The 17,755-nt window shown below is 41.4% G+C and overlaps 2 protein-coding genes and 1 long non-coding RNA gene across 5 annotated transcripts in view; 2 read left to right on the forward strand and 1 right to left on the reverse strand.

The window, feature by feature from the left end:
* LOC134211073 (dehydrodolichyl diphosphate synthase complex subunit nus1) overlaps positions 1-12,569 on the reverse strand; it is a 44,397-nt gene extending 31,828 nt beyond the window's left edge. Inside the window, exon 1 of the mRNA XM_062687656.1 lies at positions 11,974-12,569. Coding sequence (XP_062543640.1) covers positions 11,974-12,316 — 343 coding nt within the window. The 5' untranslated portion in view covers positions 12,317-12,569. The remainder of the gene's footprint in view (positions 1-11,973) is intronic.
* A 778-nt stretch (positions 12,570-13,347) lies between these two features.
* Positions 13,348-13,882, forward strand: LOC134211078 (uncharacterized). Its single transcript, XR_009978920.1, has 3 exons — positions 13,348-13,374; positions 13,522-13,616; positions 13,691-13,882. It is a non-coding gene; the product is annotated as an uncharacterized LOC134211078 (long non-coding RNA).
* Positions 13,883-15,725: 1,843 nt separating this feature from the next.
* Positions 15,726-16,634, forward strand: LOC134211082 (uncharacterized). 3 transcript variants are annotated; one of them, XM_062687698.1, is made up of 3 exons: positions 15,726-15,992; positions 16,047-16,181; positions 16,238-16,634. In XM_062687698.1, the coding sequence occupies exons 2-3, from the start codon at positions 16,087-16,089 to the stop codon at positions 16,581-16,583; spliced, it is 441 nt and encodes a 146-aa protein (XP_062543682.1). In that variant the 5' UTR covers positions 15,726-15,992; positions 16,047-16,086; the 3' UTR covers positions 16,584-16,634. The 3 variants fall into 3 exon arrangements, with proteins under 3 accessions (XP_062543682.1, XP_062543663.1, XP_062543673.1); XM_062687679.1 differs by having other exon boundaries at positions 16,052-16,181; XM_062687689.1 differs by having other exon boundaries at positions 15,726-15,988.
* The last annotated feature ends 1,121 nt before the right edge of the window (positions 16,635-17,755 follow it).

Consider the following 17,755-nt stretch of genomic DNA (forward strand, 5'->3'; position numbering starts at 1 on the left):
GACGTGGACTGGAGGGTAGACGAGGGCTACACCCATAGTGATCACTTAGCAAGTCGCTTTAAGATCAACTATGGTGTGCAGCATCCGAGCGCGGGTGATCCCTGTCAGGTCCGTGGGTCCAATCACTTCGACAGCGAAGTTTCCACCGCGGCCCTGGGGCTGGAGGACAACATCGACAGTTTAAGCGGGGATGCGCTGGTAGCTATCCTATCACGCGCGTGCGACGCTACTATGCCGAGGAAAGCCCTGCCAAGAAATGGCAGACGCCCGACATACTGGTGGAGTGCCGAAATTGCAGCCCTACGATCAGCCTGCCTCAATGCTGGGAGTGTGGCCGAAATGGTGGCTCCGGTGACGAACGAAGAGTTACTCGCAGTGGCTAAATCCCTTGCGATGAACAAAGCTCCAGGGCCTGATGGAGTCCCAAACAGTGCACTCAAGACAGCGATCATAGCGAACCCGAACATGTTCAGGCTAGCTATGCAGAGATGCCTAGATGAGTGTCGTTTCCCTGAGAGATGGAAAAGGCAGAAGTTGGTAATGCTGCCGAAGGCCGGGAAGCCTCCGGGTGACCCATCGGCGTACAGACCAATTTGCCTGATCGACACAACGGGTAAACTGCTCGAGAGGATCATCCTCAACAAGCTCACCCCATACGCAGAGGGTACGGATCTGCCGTAATCTGAAAAAGTGACGTATACGCCATTTTCCAAAAATGGTGTTAACGAGTACTACTCATCGAGCTCTTTAACAGAAAAATGGAAAACATGCATGTTGTAAAATGGCTGTTACGTCACTTTTCCAGATTACGGCAGGAATGGCCTGTCGAGCAACCAGTTTGGTTTTCGGAAGGGTAAGTCCACGGTTGACGCTATCAACTCAGTGATAAAGACTGCAGAAAAGCAATCCAACGGAAAAGGCGAGTGACACTGGACGTGAAGAACGCATTCAATAGCGCAAGCTGGAATGTCTCGTTACACCGGCTTAGCCTGCCGGTGGACTTGTAGCTCGATCTTGGAAAAGCTACTCAGAACCGTATGCTCGCTATACGAGACCGATGCCGATTGTGCAGGAAAGTGTTCCCATTACCGCAGGAGTCCCGTTAGGCCGAATCTTTAAATTGGCCCGGTATCACCTGCGGAATCCTGATGTATGACGGGGTTTTTGTAGCTAAAGTTCCCTCCTGGTGTGAAGATCAGTCGGCTTTGCTGATATAGTCACATCACATCACATGATATTATAGTCACATCACTGAACCGCCAGAATCCGTTGGAGAGGAGTGTGATCAAGCAAACTTTAGCAAATTTAAAGAAACGCTGCGCACGCTTAACGATGACCGTGACACACTCTGGAGAATCACCAAAGCTCTACGCAAATCTACCAAATACAGCCCACACTTGCGACAAGGAAACAATATTATCGCATCATCCACGGAGAAAGATCAACAACTGACCATGAGTTTCGGTCAGGCTCACCGCAACCAAATGGAAGATGGTCCAGATGCTGTCACTGCAGTGCACGAGTCGATCATACACATTGACCAAAGATGGTCGTACAAATCTTTCGAAGACTCAAGTCAAAAAAGTCTCCCGGTCAGGATAATATTAGAAACTGCTTACTCAAGAATTTACCTCGGAAGGCCCATATTGTTCTAGCAAAAATCTTTTCGCTTGTCTTCGGTTAGGCTATTTCCCGTCGAAATGGAAACACGCAGTAGTTGTTGCAATCCCGAAACCCAAACAAAGTCCCTGCACAATCTTCCTTCAAATTATAGAGACCCATAAGCTTTCATGTAACCAGTCTTAGTAAACTTTTGAGCGGATAATCTTGAAACGCATTGAGCAACACCTGGAGAACTATCGGATTATTCCTAATGAGCAGTTCGTTTAAAAGAGGACATTTAACTAACCACCAACTAGTCCGCTGGCTTGTAAGAACAGTGCATGAACGAATTTTGCAAACGAGGAAATCTTCAGGCATCGCAAGCTTCTTGGTGATGGGGAGAAAGCCTACGATCTTTGTGTGGTAAGAAGCAATATTGCAGATGCCTCCTAGGTAATTCTTCTCCCCTGTATATTCTGAAAGTTATTCGCTCCTTTCTGTCGAACCGCTCCTATTGTGTCTTTTGTCCTATCTTTTGACACACATCTGATCGACACGAAGTTCCATTCGGTGTCCCACAAGGTGCTGTCCTAAGTCCTACGCTCTACAATATCTTAACCGCTGATCTTATGATGATTGGACGCATGTCAAATATTTTCGTTTATGCTGGACGATACCGGTTTCATCGCGTCGGATTCCGATTTCGACCCATCCATTGTAGTAACGAAACTACAAGTGAAGCTCAAAATACCATCGAAAGCTACCAGAAAAGTGGAAGATAAAAACGAATGCCGGGTAAATCGCAGACTATTTTTCTTCACTGCAAGCGAAGCCCGCAAAAAACCCTTCTGCAAAGCGAAATATCCGTTTGGGGTCTCCTGTTCCATGGTCGATGAGAGGTCTGGATACCCAGGACTATCACTGGACCAGAAGCTAACCTTTCGCTACCCACATAAAGCACAGTATTTCAGGTAAATGCGACAAACTCATTAGAGTGCTCTCTATCCGCTCCATATATACCGGACGTTCACATTTGGACGTCAACTCCAAGATCCTGCTGTATAAGACTGTCTTCAAGCTTTCATCTCTAACCTACGCGCTATCCATCATGGTATGTGCTGCGCTGCTAGCGTCATGTCGGAATAAAATTCAAGTGGAGCAGAACCGGATATTGAAGATGATCCTGAATTTGGATGCATTCCATCCCACCAATGACGTCCACAGAATCGCGAAGCTAGAACGAATCGACGATTGGATCCAGCGTATACATCCGAAATTTTGGATAGGATGTGCTACTTCCGCAAACCCGTTTCTATGGCGTCTGTCATAGTCTGTGATATTAGGGTACCTAGAATATAGAATTTGAAATTTTCCTTTAGCTATCCCTTTATAACAACACTAACACTTTATTCTATTTCAAGGTTTTTTTTTTTTTAAACTTTCTCCCTAAATCGCCAAAACTGTAGATAGAACCATATCAGTAACTTTCAATATTATTTGAACTTTACAGCTGTTGAAAGGAATTCCATAACTCAGCTCAAAACTATTATTGTAACAATAATGTTAAAACAATAAAATAAACTAAACTAAACATTTATTAATATCTCACAGAAAACTGCGAGACCATCCGCAGTTGATCTGCAAAGACCAGTTGAACTATGGACAATATTCTCTCTTATAAATTCTCTCAGAAGAAAATCAGGACAATTATCTTTTCACGTGTTCTTGTTTTTCTCACACATAACGTGGTCACTGGCAACACTGGGGCAGTTAAGCTCACTGCAAATATAGCTCCTTTTTCTCGTTTGTTTTTATGTTTTCTCGTCGCCCCATAATTCGTTCGAGTGTGTACGCGCGTTCCGTATTAATGCTAAGTTTTGACAGGGCAAGTGAGTTGAGCAACTCAGTTGAATTCAATAGGAGGTCGTCAGTTGTATTCTAGCAAAAATTCCGCTTGAGGCCCTTTCAAAACATTTTAACAACAGCCACTACACCTGATGGTATAATTGCAATATTTCCATTATCAGACGTATAGTGGCGTGGTGTTACCAGCGTGTTTGTATCAATGTAATATTGCATATACACTAGTGACATCTGCTGTTCGATATCGTAAGCTTTCAATGTTTCTTCCACACACGAGGTGGAGAACAGTCTTGAAGAAATTGAAAGTATACAGCTAGAATTTAGTATGAAGCCACCCGGTGTGGAAACTAAATCTATCACATGTTGTACATATGCATAATCAAGTTTCAGACATAGTAATTAATTTCCACACCGGGTGGCTTAATACCCGGCATATAGGCAATTAACTTTGAATGTACTGAACTCGAGTGGCGATCTCTTCGCTTGTGTAGGTCGGGTTGGGACTAATGACGAACCAAACTGGCACAACCTCACACAACCCTACTTAACATGCTGAGCTGCTGTTGATGTAAGTGTGTAGGAGCCGAACAATACTAAATACTCATCCGCTACTTGAAGATATGTTGATATATTTACAAAAGCATTTGAGAGAGAGTTAGTTCTGAAATAGATCATGCGAGAGATCGGCTGGTACCAGCACCTGGTCACGAAATCATTGGTTTTATCAGTACCTGCTAAGTTGCGGTGTGACGACGGCGTATCCTTTTCTGTAGCTTAGCGAGGGAAGGGTGCACTTCTGGTCATGTGCGAATTGGGGTCGGGATGGACTAACCCCACCGAAGGGGCGGTTACCCTCCAATACCTTTTCAGAACTAAATCTATCACATGTTGTACATATGCATAATCAAGTTTCAGACATAGTAATTAATTTCCACACCGGGTGGCTTAATACCCGGCATATAGGCAATTAACTTTGAATGTACTGAATAATGAAGGCCCTGCGTGAGTTACTAATTCGCACTGACTCCATGGATACAAGACTCGGAAACTATGGTGAAAATCTCCGAAAGTTGAATTAGACTTTCTATGTGTCTCGACTCAGCTGCTACTTAAGCCACTAATCCGTCCGACTCAAAAAACAAATTTTCCTTCGATAGCATTAACTGAGTTGAACTTCGACGATCCGCATCAAATCTGATCCGTAGGACTGTGGGGTAAACGTCTTTTTTCGAGGTCCTGGATGAGATAAAGGGCCCATTGCACATCCTGACAAGTTGTTATGTTGAATCCAACAAACGTGTGTGACTTCATCTCCGATCTCCCAACCTGTTCAAAAACTCGAGCAACGAAAAACCACAGAGAATCAACAATAATTCGACACCATCTGCCCACCTCACCGACTCTACTTAGGCGCAACGCAACTCTGCTGGTGCCTCCCCAGTAGCTCAAACCGCACCAGCAACAGTCCCAGGCAGACGCAAAATTCAGTTCCCAACCGGAAGCTTTAATCTTCGAAGCTTCTTCTGAATCTCAACGCACATCACTGAAAGTAGCTACTGCATCTCAAGGCTACTAGGATTGACGTCGAACATACGCCGGTAACCTTTTTCGAACCTGATTTGAGGACGAGGAGGATGTCAAGAAACACGTCAGTGGAAATATCATCAAACGTACACTCGTCTCTTTATGAAAGTCGCCGAAGTTAGTACCTCGCGGGAAGGCAGAGATCGCAGGATCTTTCCTTTGCTTCCTTCAAAACACATTACCGTTTGCAAAACTGCGCCGGTGTCGGGTGATCCTTGGTACTGGCCAGACGGTACGATTCCGTTCGTCCCTTTGAACCAAATACAAAAAACGTACCTGCGGTAAGGCTTCCGACACCACAATGAAATGTGAAGCTGCTCCACTTTCAGCATTCATCACTATACGCTCTGGGATGCATGCGTACTGAGTCCTTCTGGGAGGCTCCTCTAATCCTCTCTGTCACAGTCGAGTCCTTCCAGCCAGCAACCAGCAGTCATCCTGGTCCTGTGTTCGAGTTCTGGAAAGGGGTCTCCCAAACTGGTCCTCGCAGGCAAGTACATAAGCAATAAGTCTCATCTCCCTTCCGGTAAAGTCTATCACATCCACACAGCAAATTCCTGAGCCTGGCTCTGCAAACCCCTCGCCAACAATGTTTATGGACCAAGTGAACAGGCAACGCAGCATCATTAAGGTGCTACAAGTAAGTTCAACGCCAACATATCATCATCAAATCCTGGGATGGCATCGCCTGCTCAGTAAAGTTCTTCTGGGAGCCCCTAATCCCTTTGGTCACAGTTGAGGTTTCATTCCAGCCACAGCGCCTTTGCAGACATCCCGTGCCCTGTGTATGTAGAGATCTGTAGAGGGGGGTCTAACCAATTACCTCGCAGGCAAGTATACCCGCAGCTTAAAGAATAATATCTTCGCCCACCAATTTCTGACTACTTCTAACAGCCCGGCATCGACTGTTTCCTGTTCAAGCCTCATCACAGCACGTCGAACTTATCACACATGACCCATTGGTCTCTATCGCATCAGCCCATCATCATCAGTACAAGCCACCTCAGCACACCTTCAACGTCATCGTGGGATGCACGCCTGTTAGCCTTGTAGGGTGAAGCTCCTTTAAACCTCTCGTCACAGTCGAGAGCCATCTCCTGCCAGCGTCCAGCAGCACATCCCGGTCCTGTAATGAGTCTGGTGAAGGGTCTTCCAACCACCCATTGCAGGGAAGTACGCATGCAATGTTAAGCGACATATCACTTCCGATAACATTGGCCTATTCCTCATTCCACTTTCGAGGTCGAGCACCGAACGAAACTCATATTTCTCGCTATACTACCAGTATGTAAGAGGCCTGCGCACCAAAATTGCTTCAGTTGCGGCTGTTTCATCCAGCTGTGGATTATGATGTGCTGGTTTTCACGGAAAACTCTGGTGCTAGTCGATTTGCATAAAATTTGGGGAGAGTACCTTGTAGGCGGCGTTCAGCAAATGTGATTGGTGCGCGGTAGTTGCCAGCAATCCAGCTTATCGCCGCTTTTTGTAGATGGGGACATACATGACACCCCTCTGCATCCACTGATTTGGTTTTTCCGTTTTCTTGTTAGGTGATCTCCATGTGGCCTTTGTGGATATTTTTTGCGGGGAAAGCAAAGGTGCTTCAGACCACTGATTCCGTGGAGGAGCGAAGTTTATGCGTATCGTTGGCCGTTGTCATCTTCGATATGGTGTGCAGATCTATCCAGTCCGATGACCGGTCTATACATTTCTCCCTTCCTACCTTGTGCGTTCATGCTCACCGATGACGATCTTTGATCGTCCCGCGGTGGGCATCCATCAGGTGTCTGTTCCAGCTGTGCGTAGATCGCTTCTTTCTCGTCGTCGGGCTCTCCTTCGTGTGGGCAGGTGCATCGCTGATGATGCGCAAGTATAGTTGAAGAAACGGCCTTAATCCTCAGCGCTTGTACATCCTTGTGTTGATTGGCTGCCACTCAATCACGCGTTGGTGCAGGTATCTTACCCAGCACTATGAAGCCGGTTCCCAGCCTCGTGGTGGTGGTGCCACAGCCTTAGTAGAAGGTAGCCGCTCGGATGCCCGCTTTTTCCACACCTCCTTCTGTCCTGTCCAGCAAATCTCCTGCAGCGCCACGACGTCGAAGTTGCAGGGGATGTAATCTCATCGTAGACCATCTCATCCCTGTCGCAACCTGCGGAAACCCAGCAACTAACTTAAATTCCATGTAATCCAAGCTTCCAATCGTGATCCTGTATTCGTCGCCTCAGGTCTTTGCTGATTATATCGAGTCGCATTATTCTCTATATTGTTCGTAATGATTGGTTTTCTAGGCGGCGACAATAGCCAAGGCAACCTCCTGTCTCGTCGGAGGGGCCGTCGTGTCAGGGTTGTTTAGCGTCCCACCTAACACCAGGATTTCGGGGTCAGAGGCTTTGAGCGGCACACGGTCGCTTTGGTGGGGCCTACTTGGTGATACATGCACCTTTTATAGAGGTTTAATAGGGCCCACTGTCAAATCCCACCACATCCTAGGCAAGCCCCACAACTCGCAGATGGCCTGGGGAGGGATCGACATAGTCCCTGCTGCCCCCAATCAGTCTTCATCAAGATTGCTTCGCCCATATTCCCTCGCATAATATCAACCTTCCCGTCACACAATTTCTATAGATGAAGTGTTGTTGGTCATTGAAGAGCTAGACGTTAAGAAAGGGTCAGCATGGACGGATTTTCTCCACTGTTCCAAAAAAGTGCTCCACTGAACTAGGCAAACCGATTACGGTTTTGTTCAACCGTTCGCTGTGCGATAGGACATTTCCCAAGCACTTTGAAAACTGCTTACATCATTCCAATTACATAAATCTAAACATCAGAAATGGAGAATTATCGGGGTATTTCTTATATTGTATGCTGTTTGAGCAAATTATTCGAGAAGCTGATACACAATATTATTTATACCATTGCCTCCTCACCAATTATCTCGAATAGTCAATATGGATTCATGAGGAAGCGTCGTGGACCACAACTAACCTGATGTGCTACGTGTCCACGCTTTCAAGAGAAATGGAAAGGAAAAAGCAAATCGATTCGGTGTACGTTGACTTGCGAAAGCATTCGATACCGTACCCACACCCTTCCAGTTGTCGAAAAATTGAAGCAAATAGCTCTTCCGAACTGGATTACGGAATGGATTTCTTCGTATCTTTCCGATCGCTCCTCGTACGTAGTTGTCAACTCAGCAAATTCCCTATCATTCCGTATTACATCTGGAGTGCCACAAGGTAGTGTAATGGGTCCACTGCTATTCAACATTTTTGTGAATGACCCAGTGGGCGTTGTCGTCTTCTAAGCTTTCATTCGCCGATGATTTGAAGTTTTTTCGCGTCATAGAATCCCCTGATGACTGCGCATCGCTCTACAAGAAGATATCAACAACATGATGATCTGGTGCATCGATAATGGCATGCGTGTTATCAACAATAAGTGCAAGATCATATCGTTCAGTCGCTCCAACAACCCAGTACATCATCAATACATTTTAGGAACGGAAATATTGCAACGAGTATCTCTATTTGCGATCTTGGAGTCATCATCGACAGTAAGCTTCAGTTTAAGGAGCATGTGGGGATAACGACTGCCAGGGGTCTGTCAACTTTAGGGTTCATTTGCCGTCACGCCTCCGAGTTCACTGACGTATACGCATTGAAATCGCTTCATTGCACGTTGGTACGTAGCGTTCTAGAGTATGCTGCTCCAGTTTGGACTCCGTACCATGTCTCCAACATGCTTTCCATCGAACGCGTCCAGAAAAACTCAAAGGTTCAGCCCAATCGGGTTGTACGCAAAGTGACGTTGAACTACGTAGCTGTATGTAATGTACAGGTTTTCGACTATTCTGTGTGATGAGACCAAAGCAAGCGTTTTTCAAGTCCAGCCTGAATCTGCTTTCGATGTTTATCCTATGCTCCTAAGATTGAGTGAGCATTGTGGGATCGGCCATTTGCTTTGCTGCCGTATCAAAGTGACGGCGAATTACTTACTCAAACGTGTGCTTCCGTTGACGGTTACGATAGAGATGCTGGGTGAGCGTGTTTCGCGCCTCGCCTACTTCGTTGTCAACCATCGTCATATGAGAGTGTCCTTTATGGGCGCTCATCGTGAATGAAGCCAACACGTGGTGGGATGCTATAAGCGATATGTATCATATCTATTTAAGGTGAATGCATACCAAACAAGCATAACTGGTGATGTATATAATTTTTGGACCAACATTTGAAAATGAGGATAAAAATAAAATTTTCAAATAATCGATGATGAACAACACTCTCAAGCGTTCACATATCCAAATTACCAATTGATAAAAACTCGCTAGAGAGTAAGAATCATTCGATAATTGAATCTCGATTCGAAGCATTGGTAACAATGCCAAACATCCGATTGAACTTAATAGTTGACATTAAATTGGTATTAGATTTACATTATTTTAAATGATAATCGATTACACAATTTGAAAAGCACAAGCTTGACTGATAGTGTACAGCTGCAACCATTACCGACGCAAACTGCTACAGAGACTTACCACCCGTCGCTAAGTCAGTCTAAACCCCTGGTGGCTCATTACAGAAAAACCCATTGCGAAAGCTGGGAATTGCGTCGGACTTAGCGTTTACTCCGGCAGACACCTACGAATCAGCAAAAACGAGCCAAAGAAAGTTTACCAGAACGCATTCACTGCAGCAGCGAAGAAGATTCCGAGCCCCTCTACTGGCATCAACAGACGTAAGCAAGAAGCTACCGTCAAACGCCCCTAAACTTTCCAAGGAAAACGCACGTTTAAGTTAGCATAAACGAACTGCACCAGCTAAAAGCCCTGCAATGGCGGACATAAAAAACTTTTAATGAATAACTAAAGAAATGCTAATAAAGTACTAAGTTGAAAAGCAGGCCTAGTTCTAGTTGGAATGTAGTACTATGGAAGAAGAGGCTTGCGATGCACTTACGAGATTGACTGATTCACCGAAACCAAGTGCTAAACTGTTAGCAAGTTTTTAATAGTAATTATTATTATACATAGATATTGTAACACACTAGAGTCGGTTTTTACGCGGAAGATATGGGCCGCGTAAATTAAAATAACGTAAAAACGCGTAAATCCCGTAGGTATGTCTAAAGGAACCGCGGAAATCCAGAAACTCGCGTGAAAAAAAAAATCGCATAAAAAACGATTCCTGTAAAAATTACCGTGTAACAAACGACTTCAGTGTGCATCAGGTATGAAGCGTTGACTCTTCCTTGATCGAATGGTCCAAGAAAATTGAAAATCCATCGAGAAACGGCTGAGATATTAACGATCGAAGTCTATCATATTTTCGTGACGATTTTCAATTTTTTGCAATCGTAAAGTGTACCCCAATATAGAAAACACAGACGTAGTTCTACGTCAAAAGTTTGTTAGATTTGCACTGCGGCTGCTACCCTGGAATGATCGAAACAATCTTCTGCATATTCAGAACGTTGTCAATTGATAGGCTTGGAGCCGTTATCGACCAGACTAGTAAAACTGCAACGCTTATTTATCTTCGACGTAATCGAAGGGAACATCGACTGTTCTGAGATCCTTGGGCAGATACCGTTTAATGTCCCCCCAGGCGGTTCTGGAACTCTAACTTACTGGCCGTTCCGTTTCCGTATCACCGTACGCATTACTGTTACAATAATCCGCTAGACTCCTGCATTCGGTCATTCAACTTTGTTTCTGATGTTTTCGATTTCAATATCTCCACAAATGTTTTTAAAAACCGGATGAACAGAATTGTTTAGTTATAAGATAGGTTATATTAGAAGATAAGTACAGTTTGTACGATGTAGTGTCGAACACGGTGATGAATAAATAAATAAATAAATAATTGTTATCCCAAAAATTATTGCCTTTTTATGTAGGTAGGTATATCCACGGCCGCTAGTTTTCCAACTACAGTAGAAACTTGACATCAATTCATGGCTCTCCTTGCTTGTACACTAATTGCTTAACCAAAAGGATATATATCTCGCGCTAAGTTTCATAAGGGCGTAACTATATTGATCGATTTCTCTTAATCGATTTTATATTTTGTTAATAACTCAATTCTTTCAAAAGCTACAATCGTGATTATTGATTCTGGTGCAAGATACAATCATCCTTTATCACACCAAACTATTAAAACATCGACAAGCTAGCGCAATCCGGTACAATAATAAAAAGAAAACATCGACGAAGAGAAATCGATCAATGCAGTTACGCCCCTATGAAACTAAGCGCGAGATATGTTTAATGCAGAAACGAAGTTTCGATAGAAGGCTTGATTTCCATTCTAGTGTTATATTATCATCCGATTATGACAAGACGAATGAAGCTGATGTCTAACTGTGTGTATGGACATACGCATAAAAACTCACTCATCTTTCAGGCTTGTTTTAAAGCAATTTAATCGCAACTACACGTGATTATTCTTAATAAACTAAACTAAACAATTTGTATTCGACAGAGAATTTAGTCCCATTGTTCCCAATTAGAAAATGGGTAGATAAGATAATGACCCAAAAGTTATGGCAACAAGTTGAGTTCGCCGGCAATTCTTGAAATGTGAATAATAAAACGTATCCACATATCAGCACTATCATCGCTAGGTTGATAAATAGGGATTTTTTATGCTGTATTTATTTACTCCAAGATATCATAGCATTTTCCGCTTGTTTGTTTTTTTACGTTGATTTCCTCGAATCCAATTTTTATCTGTAGATGTCTTTTTTTTAATTTCCGCTTAACTGAATTGCTAGCGAAACAATTTCTTGAACCAAAATCATTCTCCATAATAGCACCAGTCAAAACACTTGCACACGTGATAGTGAAGAAAGGAAAAGTATGCGATAAGAGAGCTTAGAATATTCAAAATCATCACTCATCAAAACTCGAATCGCACTCTACCTACCTCGATGATCGTAGAAACTGATGTGCCCTACTCCGGCCGCCATAGACCAGAATATAAATCGAGCCAGCTGCCTATAGTCCGGTTCCTCCGAACCCAACATCACCACCAAGTGTGATGGGATCTTGTCCAGCCTCTGTACGTCATATCCAATTGCATCACTGTCCGTCTCGGCTGCCTGATCTGTCCCGAGGAGGATCCTTCTCTGGGTGGCACTGAGCTTTCGTCGTATCCAGTGACAGCTTTGCAACAGCTGCAGCAATAAGCCGTAGAGCAGATGCACTACCCATAGAACCAGCCTCGCCGGCAGGCTGCTGTCCGCCGAGGTGTGCACTTTTCCGGACATGATTGTGATTCAGCTACCAAAAATGTATGCTTTGTATTACTTCCGTTTCCCGATTGTCACCAAGTACTATCAAAAGCGAAGCATTGTTGGGAGGCACGCCGATCTGTTATCACCTTTTGAAATAAAATCTAAACTCCGAATTTGCACCGACGACGATTTTTATTGAACTTTGTGGTCACAGGCGGCCACTGGTGGATGTTCTTTTCTGTCTCTTCGTTTACGAGAACGTCACCTCTGCTGACAAGGTGCAACTGTTGTCAAAAAAACAAGATCAACACACCGACAGTTGACCTGAACGTCTTATATACACCGAGGCAAAAAAAATAGTAAAATCGGAAAAGTGCTGTTTTTCAAGATTGGTCTAACATTTTTTCAGACCAGTTCACCAGTTTTTGTTTTCGATTTTTCAAATAGTTACCCGGATAAAAATTTACAGTACCTCGTATGGCATAATCCATTGAAGTACAATAGATTGTATGGTAAACAAAATAATCTATTATACGTTTATTGTAGTTTTTTCGCGGTCATAAAAATCTTTTATTGTGCTTACTTTAAATGCACAATAAATTTAACTGTTGCCAATACATTCTATCTTGTTTTTATTGTTCGCTTATGTTTTGTATTGCTCATCCCAAAACTAAATTTATTAAACAAGTATTCTAACTAAGTGATCAGAAAATCCATCTTGAAGAAAAAATTATATAATTTTTGAACATTTAATTTGTTTATTGTATTAAAGAAAAAACAATTGAATACAATAGAGTAACAAAAGGCTTAATTATTAAATGAAAAAAGAAGTTTTATCGATTTTTAAATAAATACTTCTTATTTCAGGTCTTGAAATATTCATGTTATGGCCAGGTTGAATTAAAAATATAAAAAGGAACGAAAACTTTTGCATATCATTTTACTCGGAGATTGGCTGGATTTATTTGAGCGTGTACGTTTTGTTTATGATTAGTGGAATGAAAAATTAAATTGATGTTGTGGTACAGGAAGTGTCCCTCCATTACGGATTCTGCAGTGGGCAACGGCGGATCATAGGCGGCTGTATCGTGGTGAGTATCTATAATGTTAACATCATAGTACCGGACGATTTCGATGCGAGAGAACTTTTTAAAGTACCTTTAGGAAGAGGTTCTTAATTTCCACCGCCGAAACAGTTCGGAACATTTTTGTTAACATGTATCCTTGTTCCTTTTCAGAAGGAAGTTTATGGTAAGACCACATAAGACTGAATATCGTTCGGCAGCTATTATTGGCCTATCTTACCAATTAGATACTATAATAACTGATACAGGTAACTTTTCCTTTTTTCTCGAAGTACTTTTTATAAGAAAACTGACATGCTTTTATAATTTACATTTTTTACAGGTTCAGTTCATACATAACCTGATGTGTTAGAGAAAACGACTATCTTCGATTGACCCACTCAAGGAATAACAAGTCGTATATAAGTCCTATAGGAGACATATCAAGCTCTCTTTCCTGGTGGCTGAAATTACACCGTGCTCAGCGAGTATAGTGAGGTGCATCATCGGCGCATTTGATTTTAACGTCAATGCATCAGTGACTAACAATAATGACACACTGGTGGTATTTTGTACCATGGTACAAGTTGTACCACTAGTGTGTCACCTGTACCATGCTGGTACAACGTGGAAAACTCATGGTACAATATGTACTAAGGTATATAACCGTGGTACTTGTACCACCAGTGTCTTTAGTATAAGAAGCAGCAAAGCGCCAAACAACAATACTAACACATTAAATTTTGGATTGAATGAAAACTAATTTGAAATCGAACAAAAACTGAATTAAAACAAAATTTAAATTGAATTCAAATGAAATTCAAATATAATTAAAATAAATTGGAATTAAATTCAAAATTAAATTAAAATTATTGTTGAATCACATTGAATTGATATTAAAGTAAAATTAAGTTCAAACTGATTGAACATTAAGCCTATACTAAAATACAATAAAATTGAAATCGTATAGATAAAATAAATTGTAGGACATAAAGTTGTATTGTATTTTTATTGTAATATTAGAGTGAAATGTATTCTAAATTTCATTATATTTCTTCTGTAAACAATAAAAAAAAGTGTGAGAAAACATTTAGCATACATTATTTTCTATTGTTTTGTCCCTCTAAATCGTCCCATTGGAGAACCGTTAAATCAATTGTTTTGCTCTGAAAAATGTATGGAAAATTTTCGATTTTTTTATTGTAAAGATACATAACAACCCCCCTTTTTTATTGTAAAAGTCCCATTTACCATTCATTTTATAGTGGAAAACCATTATTTCCTATGTGATTTAATTGTTAAAATTCCATTATATTTAATGGTAAATCCTTTGTTTTAGATGGTGTTGTTACAGCAAAATTTATGATATTTTAATTATATTTTTTATCCGGGTATAGAAAAAATATGGGTTCTCTGAGAAAGTTTCCCTTTAATAAGCCAAAGAATCGACTGAGACAATAAAACGAGATACGATTTTTGACGGGAAAGGTCATTTGTAATAAATATTCTTCAAATTATTTTGATTTTTTCACCATTCTGTCTCATTTCGCAAATAAAAATTAGGTGGCAGCTCGAAAATTAAAAAATAAATCCCCGTAGAATGGCGTGCAATCCTCGGTGCAATCCAAAAACATCAATATGGTAAGATGCGTATTACACATATTTATATATTTAATTTTTATTTTGACAGTTTTTCCATGGAAAAAGTGTCAAAATGCAATCAAACGTACCCATTTCTGCATGGGTCTCAAGTCACACATTTGGGCGTATGAGAATCTCAATTTGATTCTGAACAGTCGGTATACATTATTTCGACGCAACATTTTTTTGGGTGTACCCCATAGTTTAAATTCATGGGCACAAAAGCTCTGTTGAACTAATACCCGATACCGTTTTCTATTTATAGAATTGTCGATAAAGTAGAATCCACAGTACACTCTACACGGAAAAAATAAAGGACTTAAAAATAAGTTTAAAGTAAAATAGGCCTTTTCGTCTTACACTGTAAACCCGACAATACTCTTTAAAGAGTAAAAATCACCCCTTTTTTGGCGATATATGAAACTGTCAAAAAATGGGTGATTATTTTCTTTGCAAAATGAGTGTTTTATGCCCATTTTAAAGTTCCTTGTTTATACCCTTTAATGAGTGAAAAACAAATTGTACTTTCAAACAAACGATTTGTCGATTGTAGCATATTTGCTAGTTTGTTGGTTAGGTAAATATTTTAAAATATTACGAAATCTAATATTACCAGACTATTACGCGCGGTACCCCGTCATGGATGGCAAGGCTAAAACGACACCCAACGGTAATAAGGAGCTGTTCCATCATGTGAGGATTCCCAAGACAACACGCAAAAAAATGTTGCGGTCGAAACTACCATTCCGAGGGTTAATTTAAGAATACGCACCGACGATTTTCAGCAGACAACAAACCCGTTTGATTTTACCATGCGCGCAGTAAAAATCAACTGTGGTCCTGGTGGAATGTTGTTGCATGAACTGAATCAGTGGTGAATTTGTCTGAATGCGTGGTTAATTTAACTGAAAATTTGTGGTTGTTTTAAAAACATGGCGTAGTCTACAAAATAGTAACCGTTACCATGGAATTTTTCTCAGTGAAGGATTGCCAAAGGATTGTAAGTATGTTGCTGGATGCGCCGAACCTTTCCATTTCAATCTTACTTTTCTTTCCAGAATAGAATCATCGGACTGCGGTGAATATTTGTTGCTGTTCATGATGAAGGGATGCAACGATATGCCTTCTGTACTTCAGCCAAATTCATCCAATAACGTCGCAGGAAAATCGGACTTTGTGGAAGTGATTACAATGTAAGTTCCTCATAACCCGGCCCCCTACACAAAATAAATATTTTTTTCACCCGCAGGCCGCAGTACGACCATAGTGTTGGATTGATTAGCGTTAATATGGATTGTGTCGTGCTTGGGAACATCGAGGATGTGAAATTGGTACTGCCAGTGCACGGTCTGCAGGATGCCAGCTTCATATCCATATTCCCCTGGCGATTACGTTGTTGCGGCGATCGGGAGTACATTGTCCGAGATGGTTGGCACAAAGCCATCGATTTAGTTGACTGGCTCCTGAGGCGGCCGCCGTTGGAGAACCCACCCATAAAACGCGTCCTTAATTGCGGAACCTGTCGTCCACTGGGTTCCTCGATGCGACCCGGTAAAACAGATTGGCGAGCAAAAATAGCAAAGTTGCTGTTCTAAATACATAAATACTATGTCTTGTTATGTATCTACAAGAAAATAATAAATAAATTAAAGAGTTATTTTACATATACCTTGTAATTGCGTCACTTTTTCGATGAATATCATTACATTCAGGCCATTTTTTTAAATAATCAAGAGTGAAAAATACCCATTTCCCCAAAAATGTTTTTTTCTATAATGAGTAAAAAGTACGCCCGAATATGACGTACATGCCTTTTACTCATTAATGAGTAAACGATGTTTACTCTTTCAATGAGTTGAACTATTTTACTTTGAAATGGGTACTTTTTTACCCATTAAAGAGTACTTTGCTGGCACAGTGGCTGTCGAGAATGAGACGTTTCGATGGCGGCCCGATTATTTATATTAATAGTGCTATTTTCGTCCCATCTTTCCACCGGTGGTCTCTAGAGGCCTGAATAAGAGAAACGCGGATAGGTATGCCACCAATCGAACCGTCAAAAAACAGCAGCCAATCGAGCAGGAGACCTGTCAAGCAGCCAAAATGTTGGCTCAAATACTGAAAACGGCCAATTCGATTTCATGCAATTTTTTAAATAAACAAAATTGAATGTATTTTACATTTGTTTGCAATAATATATGCACGTCATTTATAGATTATGAAATTTAATTCCATTGTTTATTGGATTCTATTCTTATGTTATGTGGACACATAAAATAGCGGATTGTGAGATTTTATCTACATAAAGCATTTCTTCCTTTTCATGTGTTGTTCTTTGATGAAGAAGATTGAATTCAGTGTTGGCAGAGTAATATTTTCTATCCGCGTTTCTCTTATTCAGGCCTCTAGTGGTCTCTATTTTAGGTAAGAGCGACTTCATAAACATATTTTGCGCATAAGCTCCAAAATTTTATTCCCACCTTTGGGTTTCCGCGCCGAGCACTCAGCGCCAGACTCGGCGACAAGGAGATAGTCGTCAAGTTGGTACTCCTGATTTTTTGACAACTGATGTCGATTGGTTGTGTGAGTGCACCGGTGTCAAAAAATAGAGCTTTTAGCTGAAAATTTAATTGTCAAATGAACATTTTGACAGTAATATAGATGTATGAGTGAATAAAATGTGTAAATCTAGAGTGCTTTGAGAATAGGTCGTATGTGCAAAAGAGAGTCTCTCTTTGCCTCCATTCTCTTTCGATTATTACAGATC

Source organism: Armigeres subalbatus, chromosome 1, assembly GCF_024139115.2.
Source record: "Armigeres subalbatus isolate Guangzhou_Male chromosome 1, GZ_Asu_2, whole genome shotgun sequence".
NCBI classification, from domain to species: domain Eukaryota; kingdom Metazoa; phylum Arthropoda; class Insecta; order Diptera; family Culicidae; genus Armigeres; species Armigeres subalbatus.